Source organism: Scyliorhinus torazame, chromosome 2 (assembly GCF_047496885.1).
Source record: "Scyliorhinus torazame isolate Kashiwa2021f chromosome 2, sScyTor2.1, whole genome shotgun sequence".
NCBI lineage: Eukaryota > Metazoa > Chordata > Chondrichthyes > Carcharhiniformes > Scyliorhinidae > Scyliorhinus > Scyliorhinus torazame.
Window position 1 is genome coordinate 96,541,777 of NC_092708.1, and position 19,110 is coordinate 96,560,886.

General features: G+C 43.0%; 1 protein-coding gene across 1 annotated transcript in view; it reads right to left on the minus strand.

Annotated features, from left to right (window-relative positions):
* Window positions 1-206: 206 nt before the first annotated feature.
* Window positions 207-19,110, minus strand: part of tank (TRAF family member-associated NFKB activator) — a 165,860-nt gene continuing 146,956 nt past the window's right edge. Inside the window, exon 9 of the mRNA XM_072474416.1 lies at window positions 207-4,703. Within this exon, the coding sequence (XP_072330517.1) occupies window positions 4,536-4,703 (168 nt within the window). The 3' untranslated portion in view covers window positions 207-4,535. The remainder of the gene's footprint in view (window positions 4,704-19,110) is intronic.

Here is a 19,110-nt window from a genome sequence, read left to right on the forward strand (position 1 = left end):
ATTAATATATAATTTGAAGTACTTCCTTTCCATCGATTTATATTTTTTTAACAAAATAGCCATCCATGATTCAAGTATAGTATAGAAAACTCTCTTATTTCTCATGTCAATCCAAGTTTGCAAAATGTTTTCAAAACATAAGTAGAACAGAGAAAAGATGAAGCATCAATTACATTATCTGCAGTTTAAACACTCCAACACAGTCATCTTGGACATCACTTTATTAAGCAGGAATCTGTGTAAACAAGGCTTTTACTTACATTTTTCTTTTACTTAAAGATTTGTACTTAAAAGCATGTAAAATTAATTTTACATCCCATAATGGTTAAAATATGTCAATCTTCAGGTTTTTCCTCACTTAATTATTGTTAAAACACAATGTTAATTTTCACACGTAAAAATACTTACACATATTAAGGATTACACACATATGTCTGCAATCTGATTTACAGTGGAGAAAGTGTACATAATATCCAATGGATATGGACAGTCTATTAAGTCAACGACAATTTCATAGTAGTCAATGAATTAAAACTTTTCAAAGTCCAACTTTAGGTCTAAACCCTGACACGATTCTCAGTATTGTACCCAGTCAACTCCAACTTTTGTACATTTCATTAAAATAATCTAATTACATAAACAGGAAATGAAAAGGAAACATTGTGCAATATAATGGACAATGAGGCACATGTGGGTTAGATCACATTTTTACATCTCAGGCAAGCGATTGAATGTAGTAGCTCTGTAGGAAAATTTGTGGTATTCTGGATAAATCATATGATTATTCTGGAAATATTACAGGTATCTGGGAAACTAAAATAGATTAATCCTTATGTATGTGAAATCTGAGGCACAAATAGAAGACATATATGAACATCATAGGGTGCTCCCAATTAAGGCTGCTATTTTATTCAACTGGACTTAAATTGATAAGAGAGAGAAGCAGATCAGGACCTTCAAAATCCTCATTTAAAAAAAGACATTGGCCCAGATCTTGCAGTCTCTGGATGGTCGGAGATTGGATGTATCGGAAAGATGCGCTATGGTACCCCTTGGGGGTCCCAACACATGGACTCCGCAGGAATTACTCAGGGAGTTTCAACTTCTTTTTTATACAAATTTAGAGTACCAATTCATTTTTCCAATTAAGGGGCAATTTAGCGTGGCCAATCCACATAGCCTGCACATCTTTGGGTTGTGGGGATGAGACCCACGCGAACACGGGGAAAATGTGCAAACTCCACACGGACAGTGAAGCAGCACCGTGAGGCAGCAGTGCTAACCACTGCACCACCGATGAAGTTTACATTTCTGATGGGCAGTTCCTTATTTCCCCAGGACCTTCCGAAAATGTCCCTAACTCTGAGTTAAGTCGGAAATTTCTGAGGGTTCCGAATTACTTTCCTGGAAAGTTCCCAAGAAATCTTAGACTGATAAAAACATGTTGAACTCCTGAGTATCTATAAAACTCACCCTGCACCCTGCCCAGACTGGACACTGGCCCCTCGACTTCGCTCAACACTCCGAATCCCGACCCTCTGAATCCCAACACCCACACCCGACCCTCCGACTTCCCCAGACCGAAGCTGAGCTGGCCTCATCACCCTACCTACTTATGTCACTTTCACTCATTCACTAATACACTGAAACTCTATTTAAATGCTCCAACGCATTTCAGTGTGTTAATGAATGAAGACTTCTTCAAAAATAAATTGAGAGTACCCAATTATTCTTTTCCAATTAAGGAGGAATTTAGCGTGGTCAATCCACCTACCTGCACATCTTTGGGTTGTGGGGGCGAGACCCATGCAGACAAGGGGAAACGTGCAAGGTCCACACAAATAGTGACCCGGGGTCTGGATCGAATCTGGGTCCTCAGAAACGTAGGCAGCAGTGCTACCCACTGCGCCGCCGTGCCACCCCAAGTGAATAAAGACTTACCAGAATAAGGCAGCAAGTGCTGTAAAAAATGGGTGAGGCCTGGCTTTCCCTGATGATTCTGTACCATGAGTATGGATTCCAACAGCAGGAATGCTCTTGCTTTGCATTTCTGAAGAGGCCTGGTTCGGAAGTATGGGTCAGAAATGCAGAGCTCTAACATTGTGCAAAAAATAGGAGTGGGGTGGCAATCTGACCGTGATTGCCACTCCTCAGGTTTAGCTGATTATGATTTAGACATTAAGAGAAGAGATGTAACACCTAATTAGGCTCCTGTTCTTCAAGAAACAAATTAAAATTTGAGATTATATTTGTAGCACTTTCCCCTTCAGTTGATTGACATCTTGAAAAAGTATCAATGTGGACTGAATTGATCACCTTGGTTTGATATTAATAGATCTGTCTTCTAAGTGGACTTCCATAATGATAAACTAAACAAATTGAGGTAATTTTTGGTTCACACAATTGGTATATGAGAGAGCGTGAGATTTTAAGAAGCCAGTTTGTCACAGAATGATCAAGTCTAGGGACTCTCCTCAAAGATTCAATTTGCAATGGAAACCTTTAGTCTAGATGTTGCTTGCTTCAGTTAACGCACTTCCTTATCTAACTTCATCTCTTATGACATAGGCAAATGGGAATTACAAAGGGCTTGTGGTGATTTAATAAGCTCAAGTAACTATTGACATATCTGGGATGCTGTTTTGTGGAACAGTCAAGGGTAAGCTAATTTTGGCAGCTTTTAAACCTTAAGATATGAAGGCTTGATTCCAATCCTATTTTCCAATGTATAGGATGTTTGTAACGGGCATCATTACATACTGGAACTTCAGATAAAATTGGCTAGATTTTTCCTGCCCAGTGGTGGCAGGAATGAAGGCCAGGAAAATAACTGGTAGCTGTTCTGGGAGGCCCACGTGCGTTCCTACCACAGGAAAGGTTAACCAGGGTTGACCAAAGAAGCAGATCGCCTGCTAACTGCATGGAGATGGCAGACAATTTAAGTAAATGCCCCAAATAGGGGCAATTGTGCAACACTGCCAGTATTCTTTAAAAAAAAAAAATTTAGAGTACCCAATTATTTTTTTTCCAATTAAGGGGCAATTTAGCGCGGCCAATACACCTAACCTGCACATCTTTGGGTTGTGGGGGTGAAACCCACTCAAACACGGGGAGAATGTGCAAACTCCACACGGACTGTGACCCAGAGCCGGGATCGAACCTGGGACCTCGGTGCTGTGAGGCAGCAATGCTAACCCCTGTGCCACCGTGCTGCGCCACTGCCAGTATTCTGACAGCGGTGGAGTGCCCATTTGTGAAATGGGGAAGGTCCATGGAGGCGACTTCCCTGCAGCAGTCTGATGGGTGGGGGGCATCAAAGCCTAAAATTATGTCACCCAAAATGGGGGGCCATAAGCAGAAAAGGCACCTCACCCATGGCCCTTAGAATACAACTGAAGGAGTTTCCCCTCTGGTTCGAGGGGTTGTCATCTCTTCCCCGCCCCCCAAAATGTTTCATTGTTTTCACATCTTTGAGGGTACCTCTATTTTGAGGGTTCCTTCCTGGTTACTCACCAGCCTCAGCAGCGACCACCTTTCCTGGTGAAGCTGCTGACAGTCCAGAGCTACAAGCCCTCTGACTGGATCGGTAGCATCAGGAGTTTGCCCGCGCAAGCACGGGGGTGGCCAATTATGAGGCTGTCTCCAGGAAAATAGTTCTGCCAGTCTGGTTCCCGCCGAGTGCGGACTGAACCCACATTTGGTCCTGTTCAGCATCCCAAAGAAGTGGGAAAATCCTGGCCAATACTTCTGATTGTGTGTGATTTAGCATTCATCTATCCAGCAACCTAAAGCAATGTGGCAAACATCTCTTTCTGATGGCTTAAAGGAATTACTTTGACAGTCTCAATAATTTAATATTTGAAGCAAGCTCAAAAGACAAACTCTTCATAATTCTCTATTAACTCATCAAAAAATTCAAATTAATGCAGGATATGAAAATGTGACAGCAGTACATTAATGGTTTCAGTTGTGACATTCCAGTTAAAGCATGTTGTGGAAGAGATTGAAGTTTTTTGATGCTGATATTAAGGTGAAAAATGTGCACGGTAATCGGAAACTTCAACAAAAGTAAAAACAAATAAAGAAAGAAGCAATCTCACAACAATTCTTCAGAAAAAAATGTAAAAAGATTGAGGGGTAATAACAATTATTGTATTTAATCCGTCAGCCTTTTGATACTAGAACTCCACTCATGAGCGGCTCATTTTCGAATACTGATTTGGATGACCTGAAATTAGAATATTCAAATTCCATGTCACACAAATGACCTGCTGGACTACTTGCTTCAAATTAACTTTCGTCAGAATGAATAACTACGTAATATATTTCTTCAAAAACATTTTTCCCCACTTCAAATTAAAAAAAAAAACATTTTTGTGCCAGTCTTCAGTTCATAAATGTCCTTTTGGTATTTGCAATTCCACACTAACAAGAACTATTTTGTACAACGTGCATACATGTTAAGTTCACAAGGCAAGTTTCTTCATCTCAATGTGGAAATGTACAAGAATTAAGATCCATTTTTAACAACCTCCTCAAAAGTGTGAATTAAGATGCCTGAGGAAGTCTTCCCTAGATGTGGGGCCTGCTGGGAAGACTGTCTGACAGAATTCACAGATTTTGGAGTTTAGGTCCAGGTCAGAGTCTTTGGATGCTTGATGCAGTAATTCACCCTCTTTATTGTGGTATGGATTCCACACAGGCTGCAGGAGAGAGGAGACATTTTTCATTACTGAACGTGCTGTGTAAATGGAAAACACACCATATGTCTATAAAAGTCAGATTATAATGCAACAGCTTTAGCAGAATAATCAGCCCTTATGGCAGTCTAGAAAAATATATTCTGATCAACCTTTTTATCTACCTCAGTACTGTGTAGGAAATCAGCTCAAAATACCCATTTTACACAATTGTTTTTCTAAAACAATGACTCAACAACAATACATGCACACACGTATGTCCAAAAGATAGTTTCTCAAATTGATTAAAATGATTCACCAGTTAATTTGCATTAGAAAAACACTCAATAAGAGCAGCACACTATTATTCAACAGTAACGCAGTTTCTCACTTTCATAACGTCCAGAGATTTCTTTCGTCAATTTTTATACATCTCAAATACACAATTTCATTTTTATGTATCACAATGATTTGAGTGTGTGCGAAGGCTACAGAGCATGCAATTATTAAAATAGTTGATACACAGCACATTTTACTTGATGTCACGCATAACTGATGTATTGGGTCAGAAAAGTAAAAATGTAGTCACCATGTGACAGCTTGTGTACTGATCTGAACTATTCTTTAAACTTGCTATGCAGCAGAGTGCATAAATTCTAACTGCATAGCTGGGTCAGCATCAACGCATATTAATATCCTAATTTTAAGTGTAATAGCACCACTTCCTGTTGTTAATAAACATTTTGCTTGATGTATGTAACCAGCAGTTGGTGTAAATTGCACATTAAATCTGCTTAGGTGCAGACAGAACATTTATCTAAAGCTACTGAAACATATGTATTTGCTAAATACTGTACTTGACAGAATATAAAACTCAGATTGTAACTGCTCCCAGGAGGGTGCAATTTATAAGGGGATTTTGTGTTGCAGACTACTTCTAAATGTTCACTGACTTAAGCTGTCTTTGTACCTTATCTTTGGCATTGGTGCTAGACCAACATTTTCTGCACATAGTGCCAAAACAGTATAAAGCTGCCAGTGCAGGCTGCTACTGGAGGAAATGCCAGCGCTTTGTTTCATTTTATACCAGTGGCAGTGTAATGATTCCTGGTGTGATGTCTGCTTTTTAAAACTTAACGATATATTTTTGAAACATAATTCTGGGTACAATGGCTCACCATTTAATTTTTACCAACTGAGAAGAGATTGACAGTAATAAACTGTCCCAAGTGGGACTCCAAATAGCAGTGCTCCATACATGCATTTAAGAGGTGCAAGCCGGCAATACAACGTGGGTCCCTAATAACATCTCAGTTAATTCAAGTCAACAGATACATAAAAACTGATTTAAAGATAAACTTGCAGCAAGCATAATGGCAAACAATTTTTCCATTCTGTCATCCACCATGCCAAAGAAGGCCAGAAACTAGATTGACATTCAAATTCCCATCCAATGTCTAGTGAACTTGTTTAGGGACATTAGGGAGGGCAAAGTTGGCCATAGCACCTGTTATCTAGTGACTCCTGCTGGAAATGCACATGTGTGGATGGAAGGGAAGGACTGAACTGGCTCAGCTGCTATGGCCCTTGTAGCTGGACAATGAACTCTTTAAAACTTTAGCTTTAAAACTAATATGCAATTAATGGCCAATTAGTGACGTACCACTGGATTCCCAGGACCTGGTAACCGTGTACAGTAAGTATGTAAATGTCTTCAGGAAAATAAGGAAGGTAATTGGCAAACTAAATCAATAATATGTCAATTCCTGTGTAAATTATAGAAGCTCAACTGGAACACAAAATGGATCAACTGAGTGAACTTCTAAAAATGTTAACATAATCAGGCCACTTAATTAGCAGAAAGGCAATATGCCAGTCTTGAAGTATGTTTTACAGTTGAGTCATTTAAAATTTTGAATAACACAAATAAGTCATAAAAAATATTGTGACACTTGTACTTTGACCTAGACAACTCAATACCAGATTGCTTTGAATAACTTCATGCAAAATGATAATCTTCCTTTATGTCTAAACAGCATAAGTATTTTGCAAGAAAAGAATAGAATGTTTTGCTCCATGGCGCACAAATAACAGGAAGGAACTTTGGAACAGATAGCTGATGTGATACATTAGCAAACTGAAAGCACACAGAAGGGAACTATATGCGATGGTTGTTAAATAGGTCTACTTCATGTAATTTTATTAACTGCCTTGAAAATAAAGATCTCTAAATAAGTGACAATGTTATGGAAAATCACTTTTTCATCATCAACAATCTCAGATATATTAATGTAACTTTTACGAACTGCAGATTATAATCTGTGAGTATGTAGCCCTTTCTATTCAACTTAGCAGCAATTCTTGTTTTATATTTTTAAATAACATGTCTCTTCATAACATGTAATTACATACCAGCTGCTTCATTTGCTTCTGTACAGTTTTGCACTGTAGAAAGCAGGGTGCCATCTACTGAAAATAGATACTCAGATAACTAGTAAAAGAACAATCCAATGAGATAATAGAAAAAGGCATTAGTAACAAGTAATGTGATAGAGTGTGTGTGTTTCACAGCTCCACAGGGCTTCTAAGTAATAGAGGAAATAGTGTAATTTGTTTTTGCTAAATCTCTTACAACAGCATCGGTGATAAACATGATGCAAAAGAATTAATATACTGTACTGTCTATATAGCAAGCAACAGACCTTGGGCTAGAACATTTGAGAAATCCTATGGACCACACATTTCTGTCTCAATAAAAATGCAAGATTTTCTTTAGAAGTTGTGTTTGTTACTATGTTCATGTTTGCTCCTAAACAATATGGCCTGTAATTCACTCCAATGACAATGCTCGTCCTGAACATCCAAAGTTAGGCTGTTGTGCTCCCCAGTTCTCCAGCTGTAAATTTACAACACAATTTGTTGGGAAAATAATGAGAATATATGCAGCAAGCATAATAGTGGATTGCAAGCAGTGCAGCCAATGGCTAAAGTAATGTAACTTAGACCGAGATGTGTTTAAAATAGATGTGTAAAAGTTGATGAGTAGAAACAAGCACATTAGATGCAATAATGACCTCTGAACATTAAAAAAAACTGAGTCCAGTATTGGCTGAGCGGAAACTACCTCCAATTAATTATCATGAGGCCTGATGCCATTACCTTTGGTTCCATACCACAAATTCTGTCCTGTAAGTGGTAAAGGTCACAAATTTGGGAGGTGCTGTTGAAGAAGCCTTGGTAAGTTACTGTTGTAGTTTAAGTAGATAGTATACAATGCAGACACAATGTAGCTGGTCCAGTTGGATTTCTGGTCAATGGCAACCCCAGGATGTTGATTTTGGGGTTTTCAGTAATGTCATTCAAAATGTGGTGGAGTTACGATCTTATGTTACAGATGATCACTGTCTCACACTTGTGTGACCTGACAGCTACTTGCCACTTACAAGTCCAAGCCTGGGTGTTATTTAGTGTTGCTACATGTGAGCATGGACTGCCTCATCATTAGAGGAATTCCAAATGGAACAGATTATAATCATCTGCAAACAAAAAACACTTCTGATCTTATGATGGAGGGTAGGTAACTGATGAAGCAGCTGCAGATAGTTGGGTCTTGCACAATTCTGTTTTACACAGACCCCTTGGTGGAACACGTGGTCATATGATCCCTTGATATCAATGGTATCCCCATCTCACCTATAAATCTTAATGCCATCTTCCACAAGGGATGCATTCAGTTCCAACCTACCATCCACAGATCCTCAAGTGTGTTATCTTGCAGTCAATCTGATCTCAAAATGATCCAACCTATTTCCTCCACCACTAAGGATAATGGACACTGGTTGGTTATAGACACCAGTTGGTGGTTATAGACAGTAGTTGGTTATAAGAGAACTACGTAGTTTGAGTTTATGCCCTCACTAGATGGACAGTAAGTTTCAGGAATTTGTCCAAGGAGAGCACAACCCACACATTTTATGGAGTGATGTGCACTGCCACCATTCTGTCGATCATGTTTGAACACAGATATTAACCCATTAAGTTCCAGGAGTTGGAGGTACAAAGTTGAAGGAACTACTCACTTCTCTACAGCTCAGTCAAGGTAGGCATTGACCATTGATAAATGTGCGTGTGTTTATACAATCAGCCTCCAACTGTTGTTATTCCTAGCCTGAAGATTTTCATCATCAGCTACATGATTAATTCCTGCCTTCAAAGTAGTAGAAGGAGCTATACATGACAGTTGCCTTTGATGCTCAAAATCCAAGTCCAATGACAATTACCAGGTTTACTGATAAACAACTGTTTAATATGGCTGCTTATGAAAATGCCTTTGGCAAACAAACATATTCACCACAAAACTGATTTCCTCTGCAGGCAACTAAGCAGCAAGTTGAAGTGTTTGAAGCCCTCCCTCCCTCTCTCCATCCATCCAACCATCCAACCATTTTGCTTTTTCCCTCTGGATCGTACACAGGCTAAAGACAATTCATCTTTTGCATGCCCAATAACTTCCAACTATGAAAGAGAACTCGTACTACCCTATTACACCCAGGGTTAACCTGCACTGGCACTTTGAAGGGGATTGAAGACGGACAGTTTTTTTCACCCCTTCTTAAGGAGCAACACCCAAGCTCTTTATTCAGCAAAATGCACAGATATCGTTATGAATAGACAACCGGGAAATACATCATTCATCTCCCAGAACTATCATACTGTGCTTGATGGCAACCAGCATCCTATTCCACTGGTTACTCATTATTCAAGATGGTGAACAGTTCACATTAGATTTTGAACAAATCCACTAACACCATCTGTGAAAACAAGCATCACGACTTTTTGAGAAACAGCTTGAATTGACATTCAAGCTGCTGTGTTTAATACAAAAGCAAAATACTGTAGATGCTGAAAATCTGAAATAAAACAGAAAATGCTGGAAATACTCAGCAGGTCAGGCAACATCTGTGGAGAGAGAAACAGAGTTAAAGTTCTGATGAAAGCTCATTGATCGGAGTATTCCAACACTTTCTGCTTTCATTATAGTGCTGTATTTAATGCCCTTTGAACCTGTTCCCTCAAGGTCCTCTGCACTGTAACAGGAGCAGGCCTCCTTCCATTTAGAGCACAAATACTACTTTCTTTTAAAACTAAAATGCATTACTTCACCCTTAGCGACAATGAATTCCACCTGCTTCTTTTTAAGCAATTTCCTCCCCTCTTATCAATATGACTTTGTAGTTTACGTTAGTCTTCTAAAGAATTAACTGAAACTCCTATTTTGGTTTCATCTGCAAATTTCAATATAATTTCCTCGAGGGCTATATAAGCAGCGAGTGGTTGGATCTGGAATGTACTGCCTGAAAATGTGGCGAAAGCAGATTCAATAATGGCTTTTAAAGAGAAGTGGATCATTATCTCAAGAGGACAAAAAATGCAGGGTTATGGGGAAAAGGCAGGTGAGCGGCACTAGGTGAATTGTTCTCGCAGAGAACTGGCACAGACACAACAGGCATAGACACAACAGGCACAGACACAACAGGCACAGACACAACAGGCACAGACACAACAGGCACAGACACAACAGGCACAGAGAACTGGCACAGACACAACAGGCCTCCTTCTCTGCTGCAATCATTCTGATAATGTCCATTTAAAAAAAATTTAAAGTACCCAATTCTTTTTTTCCAATTAAGGGGCAACGTAGCGTGGCAAATCCACTACCCTGCAAAGCTTTTTGTGTTGTGGGGGTGAGACCCACGCAGACAAGTGGAGAATGTCAAGGGGCTGGAATCTAAACCGGATTCTCGGCGCCATGAGGCAGCAGTGCTAACCACTGCGCTGCCCTAATATCCAATTTTAAAATATTGATATACACAGTGAACAGAAGGAGCCCCAGAGTAATACTACCCTCTTCCAACCACTCTGATAAATAGCCCTCAATGTTTTTGATTTACTCTTTCACAAGGTGTGGATGTCGCAAGCTAGGGCAGCTTTTATTGCCCATCTCTTATTTCTGTGGCTTTTCCCCCTTCTTGCTAAGTTTTAATCCAGTTTCCAAATTCCCTTGAATTCCATTTTCCTTAAGCTTCCGTAATAATCTCCATTGGGTAACGTTGTCAATGACCATCCTACATCCACTATATTTCTCGAATCGACCATACCTGTTACATCCTCAATAATTGTGATGATGGTCTCTTTTGAAATCAATGTCGACTGCTTAAAACTATTTTTTCTTTATCCAGATATGTGGTAATTTCACCATTAATCGAAGGCTTCAAAATATTTCCTGCCACATTTATTAAGCAAACTAGCCTGTAATTGCCCAGATTAACATGTTTTCTGTTCTTTTTTCAATAAAAATCGACACTGGCCACTCTCCAGTCCTCCAGCACAGACACCCACACTCAAGACTGCCCTGAACTATAATTATTTGAGCCGTTTCAATTTCTTCCCTTCAGGAATTTGTCTACCTTTAGCTGGAAAATTTCCTTCCATCTATCACAATATCATTCATCTTGCTCATAATCACATTAGGATTCATGTTCTGCGAAACTCTAGTGCTGCAAATTCAGTTCAGTTAAATCCCTAGGTGCCATCCCATCCAGCACAAAACCACTTACAAACTCAAGAACAATTGTGACAAAGCACCATGGGCGGGATTCTCCCTTCTGATGGCAGTGTTGACACCGTCGTAAAAACCGGAGAGTTTAACGACGGCGTCATCAGACCGCTAAGTGTCACGATCCTCTGCCGCACAGGGGGCCAGTATGGCACTGGAGTGACTCACGCCGCTCCAGCTGCTGATACCGGCGTCACACGTGCGCCGCGGGTCTGCGCATGCACACTGTGGCCATCGCGAATGCGTACTGCGAGCCAGGCCACGGTGGAGCCCCCCCCCTTCCCCCCACCAGGCCGCCACCTGCAGGATGGACGCCGAGGTCCCGCTGGGTAAGACCACATGTGAACGGCGCCGGGGGGACTTAGGCTTTCTTGGTGGCCACTTAGCCCATCCCGGGCGGAGAATTGCTGGGGGTGGGGGTGCGTAGAGCGGCCCCTGACCGGCAGTGCGCTGATCGCGCCGGTGCCGATTCTCCGGTGACGGAGAATCGGTGGACCGGCGTCAGGGCGGCGCCGCGCGAATCGCGCCCGGCGATTCTCCGACCCGGCCCCGGGGTGCGAGAATCCCGGCCCATATCTTAGCACTTCCATTCTAAAAAGGTGCAGAACTCCATCCAAATGTTACAGAATCCAAGATCCCACTCCCATACTACTAAACCCCAGGATTTCAATTCTCCACAGTTTAGGATGCCCATCTCCACATTGCCAGATATCAGTAACTCCACACCAGATCTTCCAAATTGCACACGTGCCCCAAGTGCTCCAAAGGACAAATTCCCCCACTAGGTGCTGCCAAATAGCACCTTTCTACCTTAGTTTTAGAATATTTTGTCGACTCCCATGACTTAGTCTGTCATAGTTAATAATGGTCTTGGTAATACATTGCATGTTACACAGCATAACACTCCTAGATCACCCACTCACCATGTGCAACACCACGAGAGATCAGTTTGTAAATCCAAGGAGATGTCTCAACCGGCTGCTCATGAGAAGCCAGATGATATACTTGAATAAACAGAGGAGCATTATATAATGCAGTGTCGAGTGTGTGATTCAGAGACTAAGATAAAGCTGTTGTTTTCAGAGAATAAAATGTAATTGGTGTCAAGCTCAGAGAGGTGCAGTGAATTCAAATTTAATTGGTTTTTGATGACATTGATTAAGCCAGTGGTTCCCAACCTTTTATCTGTCACGGCACACCTTTATACTATAAAAATCTTGAGGCATATCTCCGATATTCTTCTTCAATAATCTTTATTATTAGTGTTACAAGTAGGCTTACATTAACACCGCAATGAAGTCACTGTGAAAATCCCCCAGTGGCCACACTACGGCACCTGTTCGGGTACATTGAGGGAGAATTCAATTCACCTAAGAAGCACGTCTTTCGGGACTTGTGGGGGAAAACTGGAGCACCCGGAGAAAACCCATGCAGACTCCGCACAGACAGTGACCCAAGCGGGAATCGAACCCGGGACCCTGGTGCTGTGAAGCAACAGTGCTAACCATTGTGCTACTCTGACGCCCACTGAGTTGCCCTCAAACAAAAGCCTTTTATCTCTAAAACTTCATAAAAGCACATCAAGGTGCCATTTAATGAAATTATCACGAATTTAAGTTTTCGATAGAAGCATTATCACCATTTGCATATTAAATACAATATTTTCATTCAAAATGTATGCAATGTAAAAGCGTGTCCATTAAAGTTTCAATTGTTTTCAGTTATTTTTTAAGTCTACGTTTCTCAATGTGAAGGTTCATAAATGAAGGAAATATTGTGGGCAGCATTTTACCTATCGTAATGTGACACCTGGGTCTGCCTCTGTGGGCAGAGTCTCTTAATCTGGGGAGAATCTTTATAGTAATAATAATATATATGAGTGTCACAAGTGGGCTTACAATAATACTACAATGAAGTTACTGGGGAAAGCCCCTAGTCGCCACACTCCGGCGCCTGTTCGGGCACACGGAGGAAGAATTCAGAATGTCCAAGTTAGCTAACAGCATGTCTTCCGGGACTTGTGGGAGGAAAGCAGAACACTCGGAGGAAACCCACGCAGACACAGGGAGAACGTGCAGACTCCTCACAAACAGTGACTCAAGCCGGGAATCAAACCTGGGACCCTGGAGCTGTGAAGCAACAGTGTCACAAGTGGGCTGACATTAACATTGCAATGAAGTTACTGTGAAAAGCCCCTAGTCGCCACACTCCGGCGCCTGTTCAGGTGCACAGAAGGAGAATTCAGAATGTCCAAATTAGCTAAATGCATGTCTTTCGGGACTTGTGGGAGGAAACCGGAGCACTCGGAGGAAACCCACGCAGACACAGGGAGTATGTGCAGACTCCTCACAGACAGTGACCCAAGCTGTGAAGCAACAGTGCTAACCACTGTGCTATCATGCCACCCATTTTATAATCCAGATTTGCACGATGTCACTTTGCCATGGCAAGGCCAGAATTTATATTGCTCCCCACTTTCGCGGTTGGATATTGAACAATGGGCCAGCCCACCAGGGACGAGGAGAAACCGTCTGGTGTTTGGGAAGACCCACACTTTAGAATTAGCTGATCTGGGGTCAGAGACTGGAAACTCTCCGAATTGGGCAGAACCCTCACGTTACTTGGACGTGTTTTGGTGCACCCCAGTCCTGCAGCCTATTCCAGAATCCTTCCCACCCAAAGCCTGTAGAAATGGGCCAACCTTCCATCAGAGAACTTAAGGACAAATGAGGAACTAAAACTATTCTTCTTGCATAGATACAAAATGTTCTCACCCGAAACTCCAACCCAGTCTTGGTAAGCAAACCCGTCAATCTTCTTGGCAAATAATTTGAGGAAAAATGTAACACTCCAATGTAACTCTAATGCTGCAGATACTCAACAGGTCGAGCATCATCTATGGATGGTGAAACAGGAGAGTAAATGTTTCAGGGTGCTAACCATTCATCAGAACTGGACGTTGGTACAAACAAGTTCCAGCCCCTCGAGCCTGCTCTGCCATTTGATAAGATCATATCTGATATGAACGTGGTCTCAACTCCACTTTCCTGCTTGATCCCGTAACTTTTTTGTCAGCCATAAATCTATCTAACTCGGCCATGAATAAATTCAATGACCCAGCCTTCGCTGCTCTTCAAGGAAACAAATTCCACACGCTAATAATCCTCTCATTTCTTCTCATTTCTGACCTAAATGGGAAACCTCTTATCTTTGAACCATATTCCCGAATTCTAGTCTCATCCATAAATGGAAACATCTTCCATGTCAAGTTCCCTCAGGATCTTGTATGCTTCAATAAGATCACCTCTCATTTTTCTAAATTCCAATGGGTATAGGTCCAACCTGTTCAACCTTTCCTCATAACTAATTCCTAATCTGAAGGGATTGAGCGAACCTTCTCTGAACTGCTTCAAATGCAATTTTATCCTTTCTTAAGTAAGGAGGCCAAAACTGTAGACAATACTCCAGATGTGGTCTCACCAATGTCCTGTACAGCTGCAACAACACGCCCATGTTTTTATATTCCATTATCGTTGCAATAAACAACAACATTCTATTTGCCTTCCCACCGGCTGTACCTGCACATTAAGTTTCAGTAATTCATGTACCAGGACACCTAGACCCCTTTGTACTGGAGAGTTCTGCAGTCTCTCTTCATTCAAATCTTTTCTGCTTTTCTATTCTTCTTGCCAAAGTGGACAACCTCGCATTTCCCCATTTTATACTCCCATCTGCAAAATGTTTGCCCACTTACTTAACCTATTTATATATCCCTCTGTAGACACTTATGTTCTCATGACAACTTACATTCCTACCTATCTCTGGTTGAAAAGACTGAACCATGTCATTGATGTGGGTTGCAAATAATTGAAGCCCCAGCATTCATCCCCAGGCATTGCAATGGTCACATGCTGCCAACCCGAAAAAGATTCTGCTTCTTGTTGGTTAACCAATCCTCTATACATGCTGATATGGTTCCCCCTACACCATGAGCTCTTATTTTGTTGTAACCTTTGACGTTGCACCTTATCAAATGCTCGGACCTTTCCAGAATCCAGGATTGAAAGGTCACATTTAATGCATCCACTCATCTACAACTTCTGCAGCCTTGACATTTAATACTCTTGGATACAGGCCATCAGGTCCACGGGACTGCCTGCTTTTAGCTCTATTAGTTTACCCAGTACCGTTTCCTATTGATTTTCTTCACCAATGTATTGTTTTATAATGATGATTCAATGCAAAATCATTAATTCTTCTGCCAAAATGAAAATGTCTCCTTTAAGATTATAAGATGCAGGCCATGCATATGTTCCACCCACCTGATGAAGTTAACAGGAGGTTAACTGGATTTTCCTGATCAGGTCCTAGTTAAGTATAGAATGTGAGCTGCCATCACCATTTCTGCTGTTTAAGGGCAGCTCGTGGCTTGGGGGAGCGCAAAATTACTGATATATAGATTGTATGCGTCTTCAGCACCACCTTAATGGAGACAGTTAAAACAATGAAAGTTGGTGGTGGTAGTGGTGGCGGGGGTGGGGGGGGGGGGGGGGGGGGGGGGTTGTGGCGATTTGGTTGGACAGGAGAATTTGGGCAACAAATTTAAGTGTGTGATGAATGGAGGATCTTAAGAATATTGGGTGGGATTCTCCGACCCCCCGCCGGGTTGGAGAATCCCACCACGCCGCTCCGACACCGGCTGCCGTATTCTCCTGCGCCGGTTTACGGGTGGGGGCGGGGTTTATGCCACACCAGTTGGGGGCCATTAGCAGCGGCCCCCCGGCAATTATCCGTGCCCCGATGGGCCGAGCGGCCTTCAATTCCTGGCCAGTCCCGCCGGCGTAAAATGTACATGGTCCCACACAGCGGGACCTGGCTGGGAGGCTGGCTGGTGTGGCCCCGGGGGGGGGGGGGGGGGGGGGGTGTGGCCACGGCGGCCTGGCCCGCAATTGGGGCCCACCGATCTGCGGGCGGGCCTGTGCCGTGGGGGCACTTCTTCCTTCTGCGCCGGCCTCTGTAGGGCTCCGCCATGACCGGTGTGGAGAAGAAACCCCCTGCGCATGCACAAGAACACGCGGGACCACGGTGGCCCTTCGCCGCCGGTTGCCGTGGCGCAAACCCCTCTGGCGCCGGCCTAGCCCCGGAAGTGCGGAGGATTCCGCAACTTGCGGATGGCCCGAGCCAGAGTGGTTTGCGCCGTTCTTGGCGCCGGCGTCAGTCCATCCCGCCGATTGCAGAAGAATCCAGCCCATTGGCGTTGAACTATTGGGGCAATTTAAGGGTTAAAAGCCTGGAGTAATATTGTGCTTGACTGCAGTGTCATGTTTTTAAAAGGATTTTGTTATGCAGGGCCTGGCAGGTTTTAGATGACAGAGGGTGAAATTGACCAGTGCAATGTAGTTTTCTAGGCTAATGCAATGTGGTTTGACTGGGGAAGGTCCCTAGGAAGGTAATGTGCTTTCAATTGTTTTTCAGCTTGGGGAGATGCTGTCATTGTTGGGTGGAGCCAAAAGACATTTTGGAAATCTTTGGCGAGGAGTTGAAGTCTGATCTGTCTGATCCGAGTTCACAATTCTCTCACATTAGGATAGTTAGGAAAAGAGTAATAGTATTTAAAGCAGAGCAGTCTTGCCTGAAGAACAGGAAGAAGCTGAAACATGCCAGTGAACCAGCTTTTTGAAGATATTTAGCCAGAGCCTGAATGGGTTCCAACAGGAATCAAATCTGTTCTGTAGAGAAAATATTACTTTATGCCATGCTGATTTTTACATGGATTGAGAGCGGTTTGTTTTCTTTAAAAAAAATATATATCTAATTCCAAAACATACAGAAAGTTCCACATTCATAAAAACATAATTTCAACATTTTTCATCTCTTTTACAAACTTAACTAACTCTACCACCCAAACTTCCTTCGCTCCCCCCCTCTCACCCACTCGTTGGCAACAAACAGATCATTGAAACCAGAAACAAATAGCCTCCATTCTCCTCTGACCCCATAAGGGCAAACATTTGGCATTTGCGGAAATTCCGCCACATCCCCCAACCATGCAGACACCCTCGGAGCCCCGTTAGCTTACAACCCAGTAGGATCTGTTGCCGAGCAATCAGAGCCGAAGGACATGACATTTGCCCCCTTCCCCTCCAGCAGCTCTGAAATACCAAAGATTTCCACAAAAGGGCACAGCTCCACCCTCAAAATCTTCGACAATGTCTCAAATACTGACCTCCAAAACGCGACCAATTTCAGGCAGGCCCAAAACATGTAAACATGATTCCTTGGTCCCCTTGTGCAAGTCAGATCGGTCTTCTTGAAAGTAAACCCTTGGAAAGCATCGGGCCTGACGGAGTCCCTGGTCGTGCACTCAGATCCTGCATGGACCAACTGGTGGGTGTGCTTGCGGACATCTTCAACCTCTCCCTACTCTGTTTCGAGGTTCTCTCCCTCAATGTCAGCAAAACTAAGGAGCTGTTCATCGACTTCAGGAAGCAATGTGTCGTACACGCCCCTGTCTGCATCAACAGTGCCGAGGTGGAGATGAAATTCCTAGGTGTGCACATCATCAACAATCTGTCCTGGTCCACCCACATCGACGCTACAACTAAGAAAGCTCAACAGCGCCTATACTTCCTCAGGAAACGAAGGAAATATGGCATATCCACATTGACAGTCTATCTAACTGTGTATGGCTCGGCAGCTGAGGGGATGAGGGAAACTCTTTTTGCACAAAGTCCCACAGCTGCATGTACCAGAATTCACTTCCCCTCAGAAGCTGATACTTCTTCTTCAATTCCTCCAGCCTTGTGAATCTCTCCTCACCACAAACAAATTCCGAATCTTCTCAACCCCCTCCTGCTCCAACTAAGTTGCACCTATCCCCGCTGATGCAAACCTATGATTCCCAGAGATTGCTGACTGTATCAACATGTCTGCCAACCCAAAGTGCCGCCAAGGTGGTTCCAAATCTTAAGGAATTCCAGCACCACCTGATTTGCTGTACACCTAGCCGGGGAGAATGTGTGAGAGGCGGTATTCAGCGCCTTTAATCATGCCCCTCACAGGAGGCCTCCTCCTTTTGCACCCACTCCGACCTCTCCCTCCCCAACCACCGCCACACCTTTTCCACCTTCACCTTCCAGTGATAATGCAGTAAATTTAGTAATACCAGCCCTCCTGCCCCCTTTCCAGGAAGGCGTTCCAGATCCCGGGTGTTTTACCTGCCCACACGAAGGCCGAAATTAACCTATCCAACATCACAAAAAAACGCTTTAGGGAGGAAGATCGGCATGGACTGAAACACAAGCAAAAACCGCGGGAGAATGTTCATTTTTATGGTCTGCACTCTACCCGCCAAGGAGAGCGTCATACCTCTTCAGGTCCCCTCTCATCACCAAGCTGGCCAAGTTCCATTCGTGGCCTAGTCGTGAACCACCTGAATACCAAGTTACCTAAATCTCGTCTTGGCCAACTTAAACGGCAAAGCTCCCAGGTCTGCACCCCCGCGCCCCCAGGAATTCACTGCACATTCCTCGCTCTTCGACACGTTGAGTTTATACCCTGAAAAGAACCACACTTCCCTAACAGTCCCCTTATTTTCTTCATGCATACTAGTGGATTCGAGACGTATCGTAACAGATCATCTGTGTAGTGTGGTACCCTGTGCTCCCTATCTCCCCTTACTATGCCTTTCCAGTCCTTTGACGCACAAAGTGCAATGACCAGGGGCACGGTACCTAGCATAAATAACATCAGAGATAACGGGCATTCCTCTCTCGTGTTCCCGTGGAGCCTTAAATATCCCAAATTTGCCGCATT